We start from the raw sequence: 20,456 nt of genomic DNA on the forward strand, positions 1-20,456 counted from the left end.
ATATACCACATATACAACATATACCACATATACAACATACCACATGTACAACATGTACCACATGTACAACATGTACCACATATACTACATGTACCACATATACTACATGTACCACATATACTACATGTACCACATATACAACATGTATCACATATACAACATGTACCAAATATACAACATGTACCAAATATACAACATGTACCACATATACAACATGTACCACATATACAACATACAACATGTACAACATGTACCACATGTACAACATATACCACATGTACAACATATACAACATATACCACATGTACAACATATACCACATGTACAACATATACAACATACCACATATACAACATATACCACATGAACAACATACCACATGTACCACATATACAACATACCACATGTACAACATGTACCACATATACAACATGTACCACATATACCACATGTACAACATATACAACATGTACCACATGTACCACATATACAACATGTACCACATATACCACATGTACCACATATACCACATGTACAACATGTACAACATGTACCACATATACAACATGTACCACATATACAACATATACCACATGTACAACATACCACATGTACCACATATACAACATACCACATGTACCACATGTACAACATACCACATATACAACATATACAACATGTACAACATATACAACGTACAACATGTACCACATATACAACATACCACATATACAACATGTACCACATATACAACATACCACATATACAACATGTACCACATATACCACATATACCACATGTACAACATACCACATGTACCACATATACAACATACCACATGTACAACATGTACCACATATACAACATGTATCACATATACAACATGTATCACATATACCACATATACCACATATACAACATACCACATGTACCACATATACAACATACCACATGTACAACATGTACCACATATACAACATGTATCACATATACCACATATACCACATATACAACATATACAACATGTACAACATATACAACGTACCACATGTACCACATATACAACATACCACATATACCACATATACCACATATACAACATATACCACATATACCACATATACAACATACCACATGTACCACATATACCACATATACAACATATACCACATATACAACATACCACATGTACAACATGTACCACATGTACAACATGTACCACATATACTACATGTACCACATATACAACATGTACAACATGTACCACATATACAACATGTATCACATATACAACATGTACCAAATATACAACATGTACCACATATACAACATGTACCACATATACAACATACAACATGTACAACATGTACCACATGTACAACATATACCACATGTACAACATATACAACATGTACAACATATACAACATATACCACATGTACAACATATACCACATGTACAACATATACAACATACCACATGTACAACATGTACCACATGTACAACATATACCACATGTACAACATATACAACATATACCACATGTACAACATATACCACATGTACAACATATACAACATACCACATATACAACATATACCACATGTACAACATACCACATGTACCACATATACAACATACCACATGTACAACATGTACCACATATACAACATGTACCACATATACAACATGTACCACATATACAACATGTACCACATATACCACATGTACCACATATACCACATGTACCACATATACCACATGTACAACATGTACAACATGTACCACATATACAACATATACCACATATACAACATATACCACATATACAACATATACCACATGTACAACATACCACATGTACCACATATACAACATACCACATGTACAACATGTACCACATATACAACATGTATCACATGTACAACATACCACATATACAACATATACAACATGTACAACATATACAACGTACCACATGTACCACATATTCAACATGTACCACATATACAACATACCACATATACCACATATACCACATATACAACATATACCACATATACAACATACCACATGTACAACATGTACCACATGTACAACATGTACCACATATACTACATGTACCACATATACAACATGTACAACATGTACCACATATACTACATGTACCACATATACAACATGTATCACATATACAACATGTACCAAATATACAACATGTACCACATATACAACATGTACCACATATACAACATACAACATGTACAACATGTACCACATGTACAACATATACCACATGTACAACATTTACAACATATACCACATGTACAACATATACAACGTACCACATGTACCACATATACAACATGTACCACATATACAACATGTACCACATATACAACATATACAACATGTACAACATATACAACGTACCACATGTACCACAAGTACCACATATAAAACATGTACCACATATACAACATATACAACATGTACAACATATACAACGTACCACATGTACCACATATACAACATGTACCACATATACAACATATACAACGTACCACATGTACCACATATACAACATATACCACATATACAAAATATACAACATGTACAACATATACAACGTACCACATGTACCACATATACAACATGTACCACATATACCACATATACCACATATACAACATGTACCACATATACAACGTACCACATGTACCACATATACAACATGTACCACATATACAACATATACAACATATACAACGTACCACATGTACCACATATACAACATGTACCACATATACAACATATACAACATGTACAACATATACAACGTACCACATGTACCACATATACAACATGTACCACATATACCACATATACAACATGTACCACATATACCACATATACAACATATACCACATATACAACATGTATCACATATACAACATGTACCACATATACAACATGTACCACATATACAACATGTACCACATATACATGTACCACATATACAACATGTACCACATATACAACATATACCACATGTACAACATATACCACATGTACCACATATACCACATATACAACATATCACATGTACCACATATACAACATACCACATGTACAACATGTACCACATATACAACATGTACCACATGTACAACATACCACATATACAACATATACAACATGTACAACATATACAATGTACCACATGTACCACATATACAACATGTACCACATATACAACATACCACATATACAACATGTACCACATATACAACATACCACATATACAACATGTACCACATATACCACATATACCACATGTACAACATACCACATGTACCACATATACAACATACCACATGTACAACATGTACCACATATACAACATGTATCACATGTACAACATACCACATATACAACATATACAACATGTACAACATATACAACGTACCACATGTACCACATATACAACATGTACCACATATACAACATACCACATATACCACATATACCACATATACAACATATACCACATATACAACATACCACATGTACAACATGTACCACATGTACAACATGTACCACATATACTACATGTACCACATATACTACATGTACCACATATACAACATGTACCACATATACTACATGTACCACATATACAACATGTATCACATATACAACATGTACCAAATATACAACATGTACCACATATACAACATACAACATGTACAACATGTACCACATGTACAACATATACCACATGTACAACATATACAACATATACCACATGTACAACATATACCACATGTACAACATATACAACATACCACATATACAACATATACCACATGTACAACATACCACATGTACCACATATACAACATACCACATGTACAACATGTACCACATATACCACATGTACCACATATACCACATGTACCACATATACCACATGTACCACATATACCACATGTACAACATGTGCAACATGTACCACATATACAACATGTACCACATATACAACATGTACCACATATACAACATATACCACATGTACAACATACCACATGTACCACATATACAACATACCACATGTACAACATGTACCACATGTACAACATACCACATATACAACATGTACAACATATACAACGTACAACATGTACCACATATACAACATACCACATATACAACATGTACCACATATACAACATACCACATATACAACATGTACCACATATACCACATATACCACATGTACAACATACCACATGTACCACATATACAACATACCACATGTACAACATGTACCACATATACAACATGTATCACATATACCACATATACCACATATACAACATACCACATGTACCACATATACAACATACCACATGTACAACATGTACCACATATACAACATGTATCACATATAGCACATATACCACATATACAACATATACAACATGTACAACATATACAACGTACCACATGTACCACATATACAACATACCACATATACCACATATACCACATATACAACATATACCACATATACAACATACCACATGTACCACATATACCACATATACAACATATACCACATATACAACATACCACATGTACAACATGTACCACATGTACAACATGTACCACATATACTACATGTACCACATATACAACATGTACCACATATACAACATGTACCACATATACAACATGTATCACATATACAACATGTACCAAATATACAACATGTACCACATATACAACATGTACCACATATACAACATACAACATGTACAACATGTACAACATATACCACATGTACAACATATACAACATATACCACATGTACAACATATACCACATGTACAACATATACAACATACCACATATACAACATATACCACATGTACAACATACCACATGTACCACATATACAACATACCACATGTACAACATGTACCACATATACAACATGTACCACATATACAACATATACCACATGTACAACATACCACATGTACCACATATACAACATACCACATGTACAACATGTACCACATATACAACATGTATCACATGTACAACATACCACATATACAACATATACAACATGTACAACATATACAACGTACCACTTGTACCACATATACAACATGTACCACATATACAACATACCACATATACCACATATACAACATATACCACATATACAACATACCACATGTACAACATGTACCACATGTACAACATGTACCACATATACTACATGTACCACATATACCACATGTACAACATGTACCACATATACTACATGTACCACATATACAACATGTATCACATATACAACATGTACCAAATATACAACATGTACCACATATACAACATGTACCACATATACAACATACAACATGTACAACATGTACCACATGTACAACATATACCACATGTACAACATATACAACATATACCACATGTACAACATATACAACATACCACATATACAACATATACCACATGTACAACATACCACATGTACCACATATACAACATACCACATGTACAACATGTACCACATATACAACATGTACCACATATACAACATACCACATGTACAACATGTACCACATATACAACATGTACCACATATACAACATGTACAACATGTACCACATATACTACATGTACCACATATACAACATGTATCACATATACAACATGTACCAAATATACAACATGTACCACATATACAACATGTACCACATATACAACATACAACATGTACAACATGTACCACATGTACAACATATACCACATGTACAACATATACAACATATACCACATGTACAACATATACCACATGTACAACATATACAACATACCACATATACAACATATACCACATGTACAACATACCACATGTACCACATATACAACATACCACATGTACAACATGTACCACATATACAACATGTACCACATATACAACATGTACCACATATACAACATGTACCACATATACCACATGTACCACATATACCACATGTACAACATGTACAACATGTACCACATATACAACATGTACCACATATACAACATGTACCACATGTACAACATATACCACATGTACAACATATACAACATACCACATATACAACATATACCACATGTACAACATACCACATGTACCACATATACAACATACCACATGTACAACATGTACCACATGTACAACATGTACCACATATACAACATGTACCACATGTACCACATATACCACATGTACAACATGTACCACATATACAACATGTACCACATATACAACATATACCACATGTCCAACATATACAACGTTCCACATATACAACATGTACCACATGTACAACATATACATGTACAAGATGTAGCACATATACAACATGTACCACATGTACAACATATACAACGTTCCACATATACAACATATACAACATGTACAACATATACATGTACAAGATGTAGCACATATACAACATGTACCACATGTACCACATATACAACATGTACAACATATACAACGTACCACATATACAACATGTACCACATGTACAACATATACATGTACAACATGTAGCACATATACAACATGTACCACATGTACAACATGTACCACATGTACAACATGTACCACATGTACAACATATACATGTACAACATATACCACATGTACAACATGTACCACATGTACCTCATATACCACATGTACCTCATATACCACATGTACCACATGTACCACATGTACCTCATATACCACATGTACCTCATATACCACATGTACCACATATACCACAAGTACCACATATACCACAAGTGCCACATATACATGCACTTACTCACGGCTAATTGAATTGAGCTACTCTTGGGTGGGACTGACAACCACACAGATGTATGACTTTCAGTACTGGGAGACGTTATCCTTCAGCCAGATACGGGGATACGGGTCGTGAAGGGAGACGGGGTGTGCGGGGAGATGGGGCGTGCAGGGATACGTGGAGATGGGGCGTGCAGGGATACGGGGGGGATGGGGCACAGAGGGATACAGGGATATGGGGCACAGAGGGATACAGGGATATGGGGCACAGAGGGATACAGGGATATGGGGCACAGAGGGATACGGGGATATGGAGCACAGAGGGATACGGGGATTTGGGGCATAGACGGATACAGGGATATGGGGCACAGAGGGATACAGGGATATGGGGTACAGAGGGATACAGGGATATGGGGCACAGAGTGATACAGGGATATGGGGCACAGAGGGATACAGGGCATAGAGGGGCACAGAGGGATACAGGGATATGGGGCACAGAGGGATACAGGGATATGGGGCACAGAGGGATACAGGGATATGGGGCACAGAGGGATACGGGGAGATGGGGCACAGAGGGATATGGGGGGGATGGGGCACAGAGGGATACGGGGATATGGGGCACAGAGATATACGGGGATATGGGGCATAGAGGGATACAGGGATATGGGGCACAGAGGGATACAGGGATATGGGGCACAGAGGGATACAGGTATATGGGGGGGGTCACCCTTATCGTCTGCAATGTCGGAACCATAACTTGTATGTCCCTGTCTTTCTGTCCTCACAGACTCTGATAGCGGAATCACACACGGACACACGGGTTATGTATTTTCCAAGACTTACACTCCCTCAGAAGACACATATGGATGTTTGTCCGGCAATATACCATCATTAGAACTCATGGCTCTATATGTAGCGGCTGCCATGCATGACTACGACCATCCGGGACGAACGAACGCGTTTCTGGTCGCTACAAGTGCTCCTCAGGTAACAAATAGGACGGGGGGGGCCATAATAATATACAAAGGGAGATGTATAGGATGGGGGGGGCATAATAATATACAGAGGGAGATGTATAGGATGGGGGGGCCATAATAATATACAGAGGGAGATGTATAGGATGGGGGGCTATAATGATATACAGAGGGAGATGTATAGGATGGGAGGGCTATAATGATATACAGAGGGAGATGTATAGGACGGGGGGGCTATAATGATATACAGAGGGAGATGTATAGGACGGGGGGCTATAATAATATACAGAGGGAGATGTATAGGATGGGGGGGCTATAATGAAATACAGAGGGAGATGTATAGGATGGGGGGCTATAATGATATACAGAGGGAGATGTATAGGATGGGGGGCTATAATGATATACATAGGGAGATGTATAGGACGGGGGGCTATAATAATATACAGAGGGAGATGTATAGGATGGGGGGGCTATAATGAAATGCAGAGGGAGATGTATAGGATGGGGGACTATAATGATATACAGAGGGAGATGTATAGGATGGGGGGCCATAATAATATACAGAGGGGGATGTATAGGATGGGGGGGCTATAATGAAATACAGAGGGAGATGTATAGGATGGGGGGCTATAATGATATACAGAGGGAGATGTATAGGATGGAGGGGCTATAATGATATACAGAGGGAGATGTATAGGACGGAGGGGCTATAATGATATACAGAGGGAGATGTATAGGACGGAGGGGCTATAATGATATACAGAGGGAGATGTATAGGATGGGGGGGCTATAATGATATACAGAGGGAGATGTATAGGACGGAGGGGCTATAATGATATACAGAGGGAGATGTATAGGATGGGGGGCTATAATGATATACATAGGGAGATGTATAGGACGGGGGGCTATAATAATATACAGAGGGAGATGTATAGGATGGGGGGGCTATAATGAAATGCAGAGGGAGATGTATAGGATGGGGGACTATAATGATATACAGAGGGAGATGTATAGGATGGGGGGCCATAATAATATACAGAGGGGGATGTATAGGATGGGGGGGCTATAATGAAATACAGAGGGAGATGTATAGGATGGGGGGCTATAATGATATACAGAGGGAGATGTATAGGATGGAGGGGCTATAATGATATACAGAGGGAGATGTATAGGACGGAGGGGCTATAATGATATACAGAGGGAGATGTATAGGACGGAGGGGCTATAATGATATACAGAGGGAGATGTATAGGATGGGGGGGCTATAATGATATACAGAGGGAGATGTATAGGACGGAGGGGCTATAATGATATACAGAGGGAGATGTATAGGATGGGGGGCTATATTAATATACAACAATATATAGGAGGGGCTATAGGCTCGATTCAGACCCTCTCGTTATGAATCATTCGCTTGTAGCTGCCGATGGTTTGCATTGTGCGTATGTATCGCAATCCGCGTGCGCGAACCACTGCGAAAGATCGGGAACCGTTCACTCGCCCAGCATAGACAGCCCAGCTGAATGAGTGACAGGAGAGGCCGTTGTGTGGGTAGTGACAGGGGCAGGGCACTAATAACGGGGGAGTGGAGGTGTGAACGCAGGCGTACCTGAGCGTCTTAACACCATTTCAGAGGCGTGCATAATTAAGAGGCAGCGTCATAGTACACGTCACCTGGCTGGTTTTTACATTGAAGTGCTCGCATTGCTTGCGGTAGGGTATAGTCAACCTCTAGCGCTGCAAATGCTCCCGATGGTACCAGATGTAACGATGGTTACATATACTTCCTGGAGATGACGTGCGCAAGTGGGCGTCTAAAGACAGGCTGGTGGGCGTCTGCATACACAAAGCGATTGCTCGCCAAGACATAGTGGGCGTACTGATGCCTTGCCGTGCGATCGCCTGCCATGCCGTCACTTAGCTGAATTTGCATACGCGGGGAGCGAGCGTACACATCTAGCGAGCGGGTATGAATCGAGCCCTATAATCAGTGATGTAAGAATGTAATGGGGGCTATAATTATTATCAGTAGGATGCAGGAGGGCATATAATGAGTGACAAATGTATGTGGGAGTGGATATAATGAGTGACAGCTGTATGTAGCATTGGCTATAGTGAGTGACAGCTGGATGTGTGAGGGACTATAATGAGTAGCAGTTGGATGTGTAAGGGGCTGTAATAAGTGACAGCTGGAGGTGGAAAGAGCTATACTGAGTGACAGCTGAATGTGGGAGGGTTTCTAATGAGTGACAACTGAATGTGGTAGGGGCTATAATGAGTCGCAGCTGGATGTGCGAATTGCTATACTCAGTGACAGCTGTATGTGGTTGGGGATATAATGAGTGACACCTGGATGTGTGATGGGCTGTAATAGGTTCCAGCTGTAAGTGGGAGGGGCTATAATGAGTGACATTTGGATATGTGAGGGGCTATAATGAGTGACAGCTAAATGTGTGAGGGGCCTAAATGAGTGACAGCTGGATGTGAGAGGGGCTATGAGGATGTGTGAGGGGCTGTAATGAGTGACATCTGGATGTGGAAGGGGCTATACTCAGTGACAGCTGGATGTGGGAGGGTTTCTAATGAGTGACAACTGAATGGGGGGGCTATAATGAGTAACAGGTGGATGTGTAAGGGGCTGTAATAGGTGACAGCTGTATATGTGAGGGGCTATAATGAGTGACAGCTGGATGTGGGAGGGGCTATAATGACCAACAGCTGGATGTATAAGGGGCTGTAATGAGTAACAGCTGTATGTGTGAGAGGCTATAATGAGTGACAGCTGGATGTATATGGGGCTGTAATGAGTAACAGCTGGATGTGGGAGGGGCTATAATGAGTGACAGTTGTATGTGGGAGGGGCTATAATGAGTGACAGCTGTATGTGGGAGGGGCTATGTGTAATATAAGTTGTCTTTTTCTAGGCAGTGCTGTACAATGACCGCTCAGTCCTGGAGAACCATCACGCTGCAGCTGCCTGGAACCTCCTACTTTCAAGGCCGGAATACAATTTCTTAGTAAACTTAGATCACATGGAGTTCAAAAGGTTTCGCTTCCTTGTGATTGAAGCCATTCTGGCCACCGACCTTAAGAAGCACTTTGATTTCCTGGCAGAATTCAATGCAAAGGTGATTAGTATACATGTATAATACCACATACATATGCATTTTATACATACTACTAGTAAGAGTCAGTTCTAAGCCCCCCCCTGCTGTTCTGTGTGTGTGTCCCCTGCTGTTCTGTGTGTGTGTCCCCCCTGCTGTTCTGTGTGTGTGTGTCCCCTGCTGTTCTGTGTGTGTGTGCCCCCTGCTGTTCTGTGTGTGTGTCCCCCCTGCTGGTCTGTGTGTGTGTGTGTCCTGCTGGTCTGTGTGTGTGTGTCCCCTGCTGGTCTGTGTGTGTGTGTCCCCTGCTGGTCTGTGTGTGTGTGTCCCCTGCTGGTCTGTGTGTGTGTGTGTCCCCTGCTGGTCTGTGTGTGTGTGTCCCCTGCTGGTCTGTGTGTGTGTGTCCCCTGCTGGTCTGTGTGTGTGTGTCCCCTGCTGTTCTGTGTGTGTGTGTCCTGCTGTTCTGTGTGTGTGTGTCCCCTGCTGTTCTGTGTGTGTGTGTGTGTGTCCCCTGCTGTTCTGTGTGTGTGTGTGTGTCCCCTGCTGGTCTGTGTGTGTGTGTCCCCTGCTGGTCTGTGTGTGTGTGTCCCCTGCTGGTCTGTGTGTGTGTGTGTCCCCTGCTGGTCTGTGTGTGTGTGTCCCCTGCTGGTCTGTGTGTGTGTGTCCCCTGCTGGTCTGTGTGTGTGTCCCCTGCTGGTCTGTGTGTGTGTGTCCTGCTGTTCTGTGTGTGTGTGTCCTGCTGTTCTGTGTGTGTGTGTCCTGCTGTTCTGTGTGTGTGTGTCCTGCTGTTCTGTGTGTGTGTCCCCTGCTGTTCTGTGTGTGTGTGTGTCCTGCTGTTCTGTGTGTGTGTGTGTGTGTGTGTGTGTCCTGCTGGTCTGTGTGTGTGTGTCCCCTGCTGGTCTGTGTGTGTGTGTGTCCCCTGCTGGTCTGTGTGTGTGTGTGTCCTGCTGTTCTGTGTGTGTGTGTGTCCTGCTGTTCTGTGTGTGTGTGTGTCCTGCTGTTCTGTGTGTGTGTGTCCCCTGCTGGTCTGTGTGTGTGTGTCCCCTGCTGGTCTGTGTGTGTGTGTACCCTGCTGGTCTGTGTGTGTGTGTCCCCTGCTGGTCTGTGTGTGTGTGTCCCCTGCTGGTCTGTGTGTGTGTCCCCTGCTGGTCTGTGTGTGTGTCCCCTGCTGTTCTGTGTGTGTGTGTCCTGCTGTTCTGTGTGTGTGTGTCCTGCTGTTCTGTGTGTGTGTCCCCTGCTGTTCTGTGTGTGTGTGTGTCCTGCTGTTCTGTGTGTGTGTGTCCTGCTGGTCTGTGTGTGTGTGTCCCCTGCTGTTCTGTGTGTGTGTGTCCCCTGCTGTTCTGTGTGTGTGTGTGTCCTGCTGTTCTGTGTGTGTGTGTGTGTGTCCTGCTGTTCTGTGTGTGTGTGTGTGTGTGTGTCCTGCTGGTCTGTGTGTGTGTGTCCCCTGCTGTTCTGTGTGTGTGTGTGTGTCCCCTGCTGTTCTGTGTGTGTGTGTGTCCCCTGCTGTTCTGTGTGTGTGTGTGTCCCCTGCTGTTCTGTGTGTGTGTGTGTCCCCTGCTGGTCTGTGTGTGTGTGTCCCCTGCTGGTCTGTGTGTGTGTGTCCCCTGCTGGTCTGTGTGTGTGTGTGTGTGTACCCTGCTGTTCTGTGTGTGTGTGTGTGTGTGTCCCCTGCTGTTCTGTGTGTGTGTGTGTGTGTCCCCTGCTGTTCTGTGTGTGTGTGTCCCCTGCTGGTCTGTGTGTGTGTGTCCCCTGCTGGTCTGTGTGTGTGTGTCCCCTGCTGGTTTGTGTGTGTGTGTCCCCTGCTGGTCTGTGTGTGTGTGTCCCCTGCTGGTCTGTGTGTGTGTGTCCCCTGCTGTTCTGTGTGTGTGTGTCCTGCTGTTCTGTGTGTGTGTGTGTCCTGCTGTTCTGTGTGTGTGTGTGTGTGTCCCCTGCTGTTCTGTGTGTGTGTGTCCCCTGCTGTTCTGTGTGTGTGTGTCCCCTGCTGTTCTGTGTGTGTGTGTCCTGCTGGTGTGTGTGTGTCCCCTGCTGTTCTGTGTGTGTGTGTCCCCTGCTGTTCTGTGTGTGTGTGTCCTGCTGTTCTGTGTGTGTGTGTGTGTGTCCTGCTGTTCTGTGTGTGTGTCTGTCCTGCTGTTCTGTGTGTGTGTGTGTGTCCTGCTGGTCTGTGTGTGTGTGTCCCCTGCTGTTCTGTGTGTGTGTGTGTCCCCTGCTGTTCTGTGTGTGTGTGTGTGTCCCCTGCTGTTCTGTGTGTGTGTGTGTCCCCTGCTGTTCTGTGTGTGTGTGTGTGTGTGTCCCCTGCTGTTCTGTGTGTGTGTGTCCCCTGCTGTTCTGTGTGTGTGTGTGTGTGTCCCGCTGTTCTGTGTGTGTGTGTGTGTGTGTCCTGCTGTTCTGTGTGTGTGTGTGTCCCTCGCTGTTCTGTGTGTGTGTGTCCTGCTGTTCTGTGTGTGTGTGTGTCCTGCTGTTCTGTGTGTGTGTGTGTGTCCTGCTGTTCTGTGTGTGTGTGTGTGTGTCCTGCTGTTCTGTGTGTCCTGCTGTTCTGTGTGTGTGTGTGTCCCCTGCTGGTCTGTGTGTGTGTGTACCCTGCTGTTCTGTGTGTGTGTGTGTGTGTCCCCTGCTGTTCTGTGTGTGTGTGTCCTGCTGTTCTGTGTGTGTGTGTGTCCCCTGCTGTTCTGTGTGTGTGTGTGTGTGTCCTGCTGGTCTGTGTGTGTGTCCCCTGCTGTTCTGTGTGTATGTGTGAGTGTCCTGCTGTTCTGTGTGTGTGTGTCCCCTGCTGTTCTGTGTGTGTGTGTCACCTGCTGTTCTGTTCTGTGTGTGTGTGTCCTGCTGTTCTGTGTGTGTGTGTGTCCTGCTGTTCTGTGTGTGTGTGTGTCCTGCTGTTCTGTGTGTGTGTGTGTGTGTGTCCTGCTGTTCTGTGTGTGTGTGTGTGTCCTGCTGTTCTGTGTGTGTGTGTGTCCTGCTGTTCTGTGTGTGTGTGTGTCCCCTGCTGTTCTGTGTGTGTGTGTGTCCCCTGCTGGTCTGTGTGTGTGTGTGTGTGTGTCCTGCTGGTCTGTGTGTGTGTGTACCCTGCTGTTCTGTGTGTGTGTGTGTGTCCCCTGCTGTTCTGTGTGTATGTGTGAGTGTCCTGCTGTTCTGTGTGTATGTGTGAGTGTCCTGCTGTTCTGTGTGTGTGTGTGTGTATGTGTGTCCTGCTGGTCTGTGTGTGTCCCCTGCTGTTCCGTGTGTGTGTGTCCCCTGCTGGTGTGTGTGTGTCCCCTGCTGTTCTGTGTGTGAGTGTGCCCTGCTATTCTGTGTGTGTGTGTGTGTGTCCTGCTGTTCTGTGTGTGTGTGTCCTGCTGTTCTGTGTGTGTGTGTGTCCCTCGCTGTTCTGTGTGTGTGTGTGTCCTGCTGTTCTGTGTGTGTGTCCCCTGCTATTCTGTGTGTGTGTGTGTCCCGCTGTTCTGTGTGTGTGTGTCCCCTGCTGTTCTGTGTGTGTGTGTCCCCTGCTGTTCTGTGTGTGTGTGTCCCCTGCTGTTCTGTGTGTGTGTGTCCCCTGCTGTTCTGTGTGTGTGTGTCCCGCTGTTCTGTGTGTGTGTGTTCCCTGCTGTTCTGTGTGTGTGTGTCCCCTGCTGTTCTGTGTGTGTGTGTTCCCTGCTGTTCTGTGTGTGTGTGTGTCCCTCGCTGGTCTGTGTGTGTGTGTGTGTCCTGCTGTTCTGTGTGTGTGTGTGTCCCTCGCTGGTCTGTGTGTGTGTTTGTGTCCTGCTGTTCTGTGTGTGTGTGTGTGTGTCCTGCTATTCTGTGTGTGTGTGTGTCCCGCTGTTCTGTGTGTGTGTGTCCTGCTGTTCTGTGTGTGCGTGTCCCCTGCTGTTCTGTGTGTGTCACCTGCTGTTCTGTTCTGTGTGTGTCACCTGCTGTTCTGTTCTGTGTGTGTGTGTCCTGCTGTTCTGTGTGTGTGTGTGTCCTGCTGTTCTGTGTGTGTGTGTGTCCTGCTGTTCTGTGTGTGTCACCTGCTGTTCTGTTCTGTGTGTGTGTGTCCTGCTGTTCTGTGTGTGTGTGTGTGTCCTGCTGTTCTGTGTGTGTGTGTGTCCTGCTGTTCTGTGTGTGTGTGTGTGTGTCCTGCTGTTCTGTGTGTGTGTGTGTCCCCTGCTGTTCTGTGTGTGTGTGTCCCCTGCTGGTCTGTGTGTGTGTGTCCCCTGCTGTTCTGTGTGTGTGTGTCCTGCTGGTCTGTGTGTGTGTGTACCCTGCTGTTCTCTGTGTGTGTGTCCCCTGCTGTTCTGTGTGTATGTGTGAGTGTCCTGCTGTTCTGTGTGTATGTGTGAGTGTCCTGCTGTTCTGTGTGTGTGTGTGTGTATGTGTGTCCTGCTGGTCTGTGTGTGTCCCCTGCTGTTCTGTGTGTGTGTGTCCCCTGCTGGTGTGTGTGTGTCCCCTGCTGTTCTGTGTGTGTGTGTCCCCTGCTGTTCTGTGTGTGTGTGTGTGTCCTGCTGTTCTGTGTGTGTGTGTCCTGCTGTTATGTGTGTGTGTGTGTCCCTCGCTGTTCTGTGTGTGTGTGTCCTGCTGTTCTGTGTGTGTGTGTGTGTGTCCTCTGCTATTCTGTGTGTGTGTGTCCCGCTGTTCTGTGTGTGTGTGTCCTGCTGTTCTGTGTGTGTGTGTGTGTGTGTGTGTCCTGCTGGTCTGTGTGTGTGTCCCCTGCTGTTCTGTGTGTGTGTGTGTGTCCCCTGCTGGTCTGTGTGTGTGTGTGTGTCCTGCTGTTCTGTGTGTGTGTGTGTGTGTGTGTGTCCTGCTGGTCTGTGTGTGTGTCCCCTGCTGTTCTGTGTGTGTGTGTGTCCTGCTGTTCTGTGTGTATGTGTGAGTGTCCTGCTGTTCTGTGTGTATGTGTGAGTGTCCTGCTGTTCTGTGTGTGTGTGTGTGTGTATGTGTGTCCTGCTGGTCTGTGTGTGTCCCCTGCTGTTCTGTGTGTGTGTGTCCCCTGCTGGTGTGTGTGTGTCCCCTGCTGTTCTGTGTGTGTGTGTCCCCTGCTGTTCTGTGTGTGTGTGTGTGTGTCCTGCTGTTCTGTGTGTGTGTGTCCTGCTGTTCTGTGTGTGTGTGTCCTGCTGTTCTGTGTGTGTGTGTGTCACCTGCTGTTCTGTCTGTGTGTGTGTGTCCCCTGCTGTTCTGTGTGTATGTGTGAGTGTCCTGCTGTTCTGTGTGTATGTGTGAGTGTCCTGCTGTTCTGTGTGTGTGTGTGTGTATGTGTGTCCTGCTGGTCTGTGTGTGTCCCCTGCTGTTCTGTGTGTGTGTGTCCCCTGCTGGTGTGTGTGTGTCCCCTGCTGTTCTGTGTGTGTGTGTCCCCTGCTGTTCTGTGTGTGTGTGTGTGTGTCCTGCTGTTCTGTGTGTGTGTGTCCTGCTGTTATGTGTGTGTGTGTGTCCCTCGCTGTTCTGTGTGTGTGTGTCCTGCTGGTCTGTGTGTGTGTGTGTGTCCTCTGCTATTCTGTGTGTGTGCGTGTCCCGCTGTTCTGTGTGTGTGTGTGTTCCCTGCTGTTCTGTGTGTGTGTGTCCTGCTGTTCTGTGTGTGTGTGTGTGTCCCTCGCTGTTCTGTGTGTGTGTGTGTTCCCTGCTGTTCTGTGTGTGTGTGTCCTGCTGTTCTGTGTGTGTGTGTGTGTCCCTCGCTGTTCTGTGTGTGTGTGTCCTGCTGTTCTGTGTGTGTGTGTGTGTCCCCTGCTATTCTGTGTGTGTGTGTGTCCTGCTGTTCTGTGTGTGCGTGTCCCCTGCTGTTCTGTGTGTGTCCCCTGCTGTTCTGTTCTGTGTGTGTGTGTGTCCTGCTGGTGTGTGTGTGTGTGTGTGTCCTGCTGTTCTGTGTGTGTGTGTCCTGCTGGTGTGTGTGTGTCCCCTGCTGTTCTGTGTGTGTGTGTGTCCCCTGCTGTTCTGTGTGTGTGTGTCCCCTGCTGTTCTGTGTGTGTGTGTCCCCTGCTGTTCTGTGTGTGTGTGTGTCCCTCGCTGTTCTGTGTGTGTGTGTCCTGCTGTTCTGTGTGTGTGTGTGTCCCCTGCTGTTCTGTGTGTGTCCCCTGCTGTTCTGTTCTGTGTGTGTGTGTCCTGCTGTTCTGTGTGTGTGTGTGTCCTGCTGGTGTGTGTGTGTGTGTCCTGCTGTTCTGTGTGTGTGTGTCCCCTGCCGTTCTGTGTGTGTGTGTCCCCTGCTGTTCTCTGTGTGTGTGTCCTGCTGTTCTGTGTGTGTGTGTCCTGCTGTTATGTGTGTGTGTGTGTCCCTCGCTGTTCTGTGTGTGTGTGTCCTGCTGTTCTGTGTGCGTGTGTGTGTCCTCTGCTATTCTGTGTGTGTGTGTGTCCCGCTGTTCTGTGTGTGTGTGTCCCCTGCTGTTCTGTGTGTGTGTGTTCCCTGCTGTTCTGTGTGTGTGTGTCCTGCTGTTCTGTGTGTGTGTGTGTCCCTCGCTGTTCTGTGTGTGTGTGTGTGTCCCCTGCTATTCTGTGTGTGTGTGTCCTGCTGTTCTGTGTGCGTGTCCCCTGCTGTTCTGTGTGTGTCCCCTGCTGTTCTGTTCTGTGTGTGTGTGTCCTGCTGTTCTGTGTGTGTGTGTGTCCTGCTGGTGTGTGTGTGTGTGTCCTGCTGTTCTGTGTGTGTGTGTGTCCTGCTGGTGTGTGTGTGTCCCCTGCTGTTCTGTGTGTGTGTGTCCTGCTGTTCTGTGTGTGTGTGTGTGTCTCCTGCTGTTCTGTGTGTGTGTACCCTGCTGTTCTGTGTGTGTGTGTGTCTCCTGCTGGTCTGTGTGTGTGTGTCCCCTGCTGTTCTGTGTGTGTGTGTGTGTACCCTGCTGTTCTGTGTGTGTGTGTGTCCCCTGCTGTTCTGTGTGTGTGTGTCCCCTGCTGTTCTGTGTGTGTGTGTGTGTGTCCCCTGCTAGTGTGTGTGTGTGTGTGTGTGTGTCCTGCTGGTGTGTGTGTGTGTGTCCGTATTGTCCTGTATTGGAAACTAGTGCGTGACTCCAGGAAACAAACATGACGGAAACAGTATAAACTGTAACCGATATGTCCCAGTAACAGAAGCCCCTCAGTACAGCGCAGAACCACTGGACACGCCCCCTCGCGCTCCACAGCACGCTCCCTACCGTTGTGCGCATGCGTCCTGCCACCAACAAGTGGCGCATACTAAATGAATGAGTGCAGCCTCGTGATGCGTCCCGGTCACATCGCTTTGCCACTAAGACGCATTTTTAAAAATGATGCTTGGCGCAAGCAGATTCGTACAGGAGCTGGTGCGCAGAGAAAGGGCTGTGTGGTGCGCAGAGAAGGGGCTGTGTGGTGCGCAGAGAAGGGGCTGTGTGGTGCGCAGAGAAGGGGCTGTGTGGTGCGCAGAGAAGGGGCTGTGTGGTGCGCAGAGAAAGGGCTGTGTGGTGCGCAGAGAAAGGGCTGTCTGGTGCGCAGAGAAGGGCTGTGTGGTGCGCAGAAAAGGGCTGTGTGGTGCGCAGAGAAGGGCTGTGGTGCGCAGAGAAGGGCTGTGTGGTGCGCAGAGAAGGGCTGTGTGGTGCGCAGAGAAAGGGCTGTGTGGTGCGCAGAGAAGGGGCTGTGTGGTGCGCAGAGAAGGGGCTGTGTGGTGCGCAGAGAAGGGGCTGTGTGGTGCGCAGAGAAGGGCTGTGTGGTGCGCAGAGAAGGGGCTGTGTGGTGTGCAGAGAAGGGGCTGTGTGGTGCGCAGAGAAGGGGCTGAGTGGTGCGCAGAGAAGGGGCTGTGTTGTGCGCAGAGAAGGGGCTGTGTGGTGCTCAGAGAAGGGGCTGTGGTGCGCAGAGAAGGGGCTGTGTGGTGCGCAGAGAAGGGGCTGTGTGGTGCGCAGAGAAGGGGCTGTGTGGTGCGCAGAGAAGGGGCTGTGTGGTGCGCAGAGAAGGGGCTGTGTGGTGCGCTGAGAAGGGGCTGTGTGGTGCGCAGAGAAGGGGCTGTGTGGTGCGCAGAGAAGGGGCTGTGTGGTGCGCAGAGAAGGGGCTGTGTGGTGCGCAGAGAAGGGGCTGTGTGGTGCGCAGAGAAGGGGCTGTGGTGCGCAGAGAAGGGGCTGTGTGGTGCGCAGAGAAGGGGCTGTGTGGTGCGCAGAGAAGGGGCTGTGGTGCGCAGAGAAGGGGCTGTGGTGCGCAGAGAAGGGGCTGTGTGGTGCGCAGAGAAGGGGCTGTGTGGTGCGCAGAGAAGGGGCTGTGGTGCGCAGAGAAGGGGCTGTGGTTCGCAGAGAAGGGGCTGTGTGGTGCGCAGAGAAGGGGCTGTGTGGTGCGCAGAGAAGGGGCTGTGTGGTGCGCAGAGAAGGGGCTGTGTGGTGCGCAGAGAAGGGGCTGTGTGGTGCGCAGAGAAGGGGCTGTGGTGCGCAGAGAAGGGGCTGTGTGGTGCGCAGAGAAGGGGCTGTGTGGTGCGCAGAGAAGGGGCTGTGTGGTGCGCAGAGAAGGGGCTGTGGTGCGCAGAGAAGGGGCTGTGTGGTGCGCAGTAATAATGTGCGGTATGAGGACACATCTGTAATCATCGCTGGAATCTCATACACTATAGATGAGGGAACGTGTGTCATAGGGAGATATATATAGCGCAATAATCATTGTTTTATGACTTTTAAGCCTCTTTTTCCTGTAAGACGCCATTTTCCAGGACATTGCCGCTAGATCAGTAAGTCACCATGACGGCACTGAATATAACCCCTCTCTCCATCAGGTGAATGAGGACGTGGGTCCTGGAATCGATTGGTCCAACGAGAATGACCGATTGCTGGTCTGTCAGATGTGCATTAAACTGGCCGACATCAACGGCCCCGCCAAATGTAAGGACCTGCACCTGAAGTGGACGGAAGGAATCGTCAATGAGTTCTATGAACAGGTAACCGCTAAATCCTCCCCTCGTTACACAGAATTATCTCTAATTACCGCAGCGATCCACAGTCTACATCTCCGGCTGTACCGCGTACTATGAGGCGCTATACATGGACGCCAGACTGATTGGATGACGAGTAAACACCAAATCTAAATCCCCCTGCTCCCTAAAATGACCCCCTGACAGTCTCCATTGCCAGGAGGGGAAAACCCCCGTAATGCTTTTATATAGGTGCTAATATATTACTGCAGGGGACATGAGAGAAGACACGGATATCCCCCCATTTATCACCCCCCACCACTACCCACCCACTAACCCGAACAGGGGGGCTGTGTCTCTATTGTGAATGATCCTATAGGGACAGGGTTTGGGGGAATTTTTAACAAGGGGCAATTTACCTAAAATGTTTACGTGCCGGCTAAGCTGACTCAGAAGACCCTGTGGAATAAGCAGTGCGGTCCCCGTACTTATAGCTCATAGGACTGGGAGATCCCTGTGTTATGGGCTGACACGCTGGGACCTGCAGCTTATAGGACTGGGAGGTCCCTGTGTTATGGGCTCACACGCTGGGACCTGCAGCTTATAGGACTGGGAGGTCCCTGTGTTATGGGCTCACACGCTGGGACCTGCAGCTTATAGGACTGGGAGGTCCCTGTGTTATGGGCTGACACGCTGGGACCTGCAGCTTATAGGACTGGGAGCTCCCTGTGTTATGGGCTGACACG

The 20,456-nt window shown here is 46.5% G+C and overlaps 1 protein-coding gene across 1 annotated transcript in view; it reads left to right on the top strand.

The window, feature by feature from the left end:
* Window positions 1-20,456, top strand: part of PDE3A (phosphodiesterase 3A) — a 145,749-nt gene that overhangs the window by 110,837 nt on the left and 14,456 nt on the right. Inside the window, exons 11-13 of the mRNA XM_088462662.1 lie at window positions 7,662-7,861; window positions 10,773-10,976; window positions 19,576-19,737. Coding sequence (XP_088318788.1) covers window positions 7,662-7,861; window positions 10,773-10,976; window positions 19,576-19,737 — 566 coding nt within the window. The remainder of the gene's footprint in view (window positions 1-7,661; window positions 7,862-10,772; window positions 10,977-19,575; window positions 19,738-20,456) is intronic.

Source organism: Taudactylus pleione, unplaced genomic scaffold (genome assembly GCF_031769625.1).
Source record: "Taudactylus pleione unplaced genomic scaffold, aTauple2 ptg000052l, whole genome shotgun sequence".
In the NCBI taxonomy this organism is placed as follows: domain Eukaryota; kingdom Metazoa; phylum Chordata; class Amphibia; order Anura; family Myobatrachidae; genus Taudactylus; species Taudactylus pleione.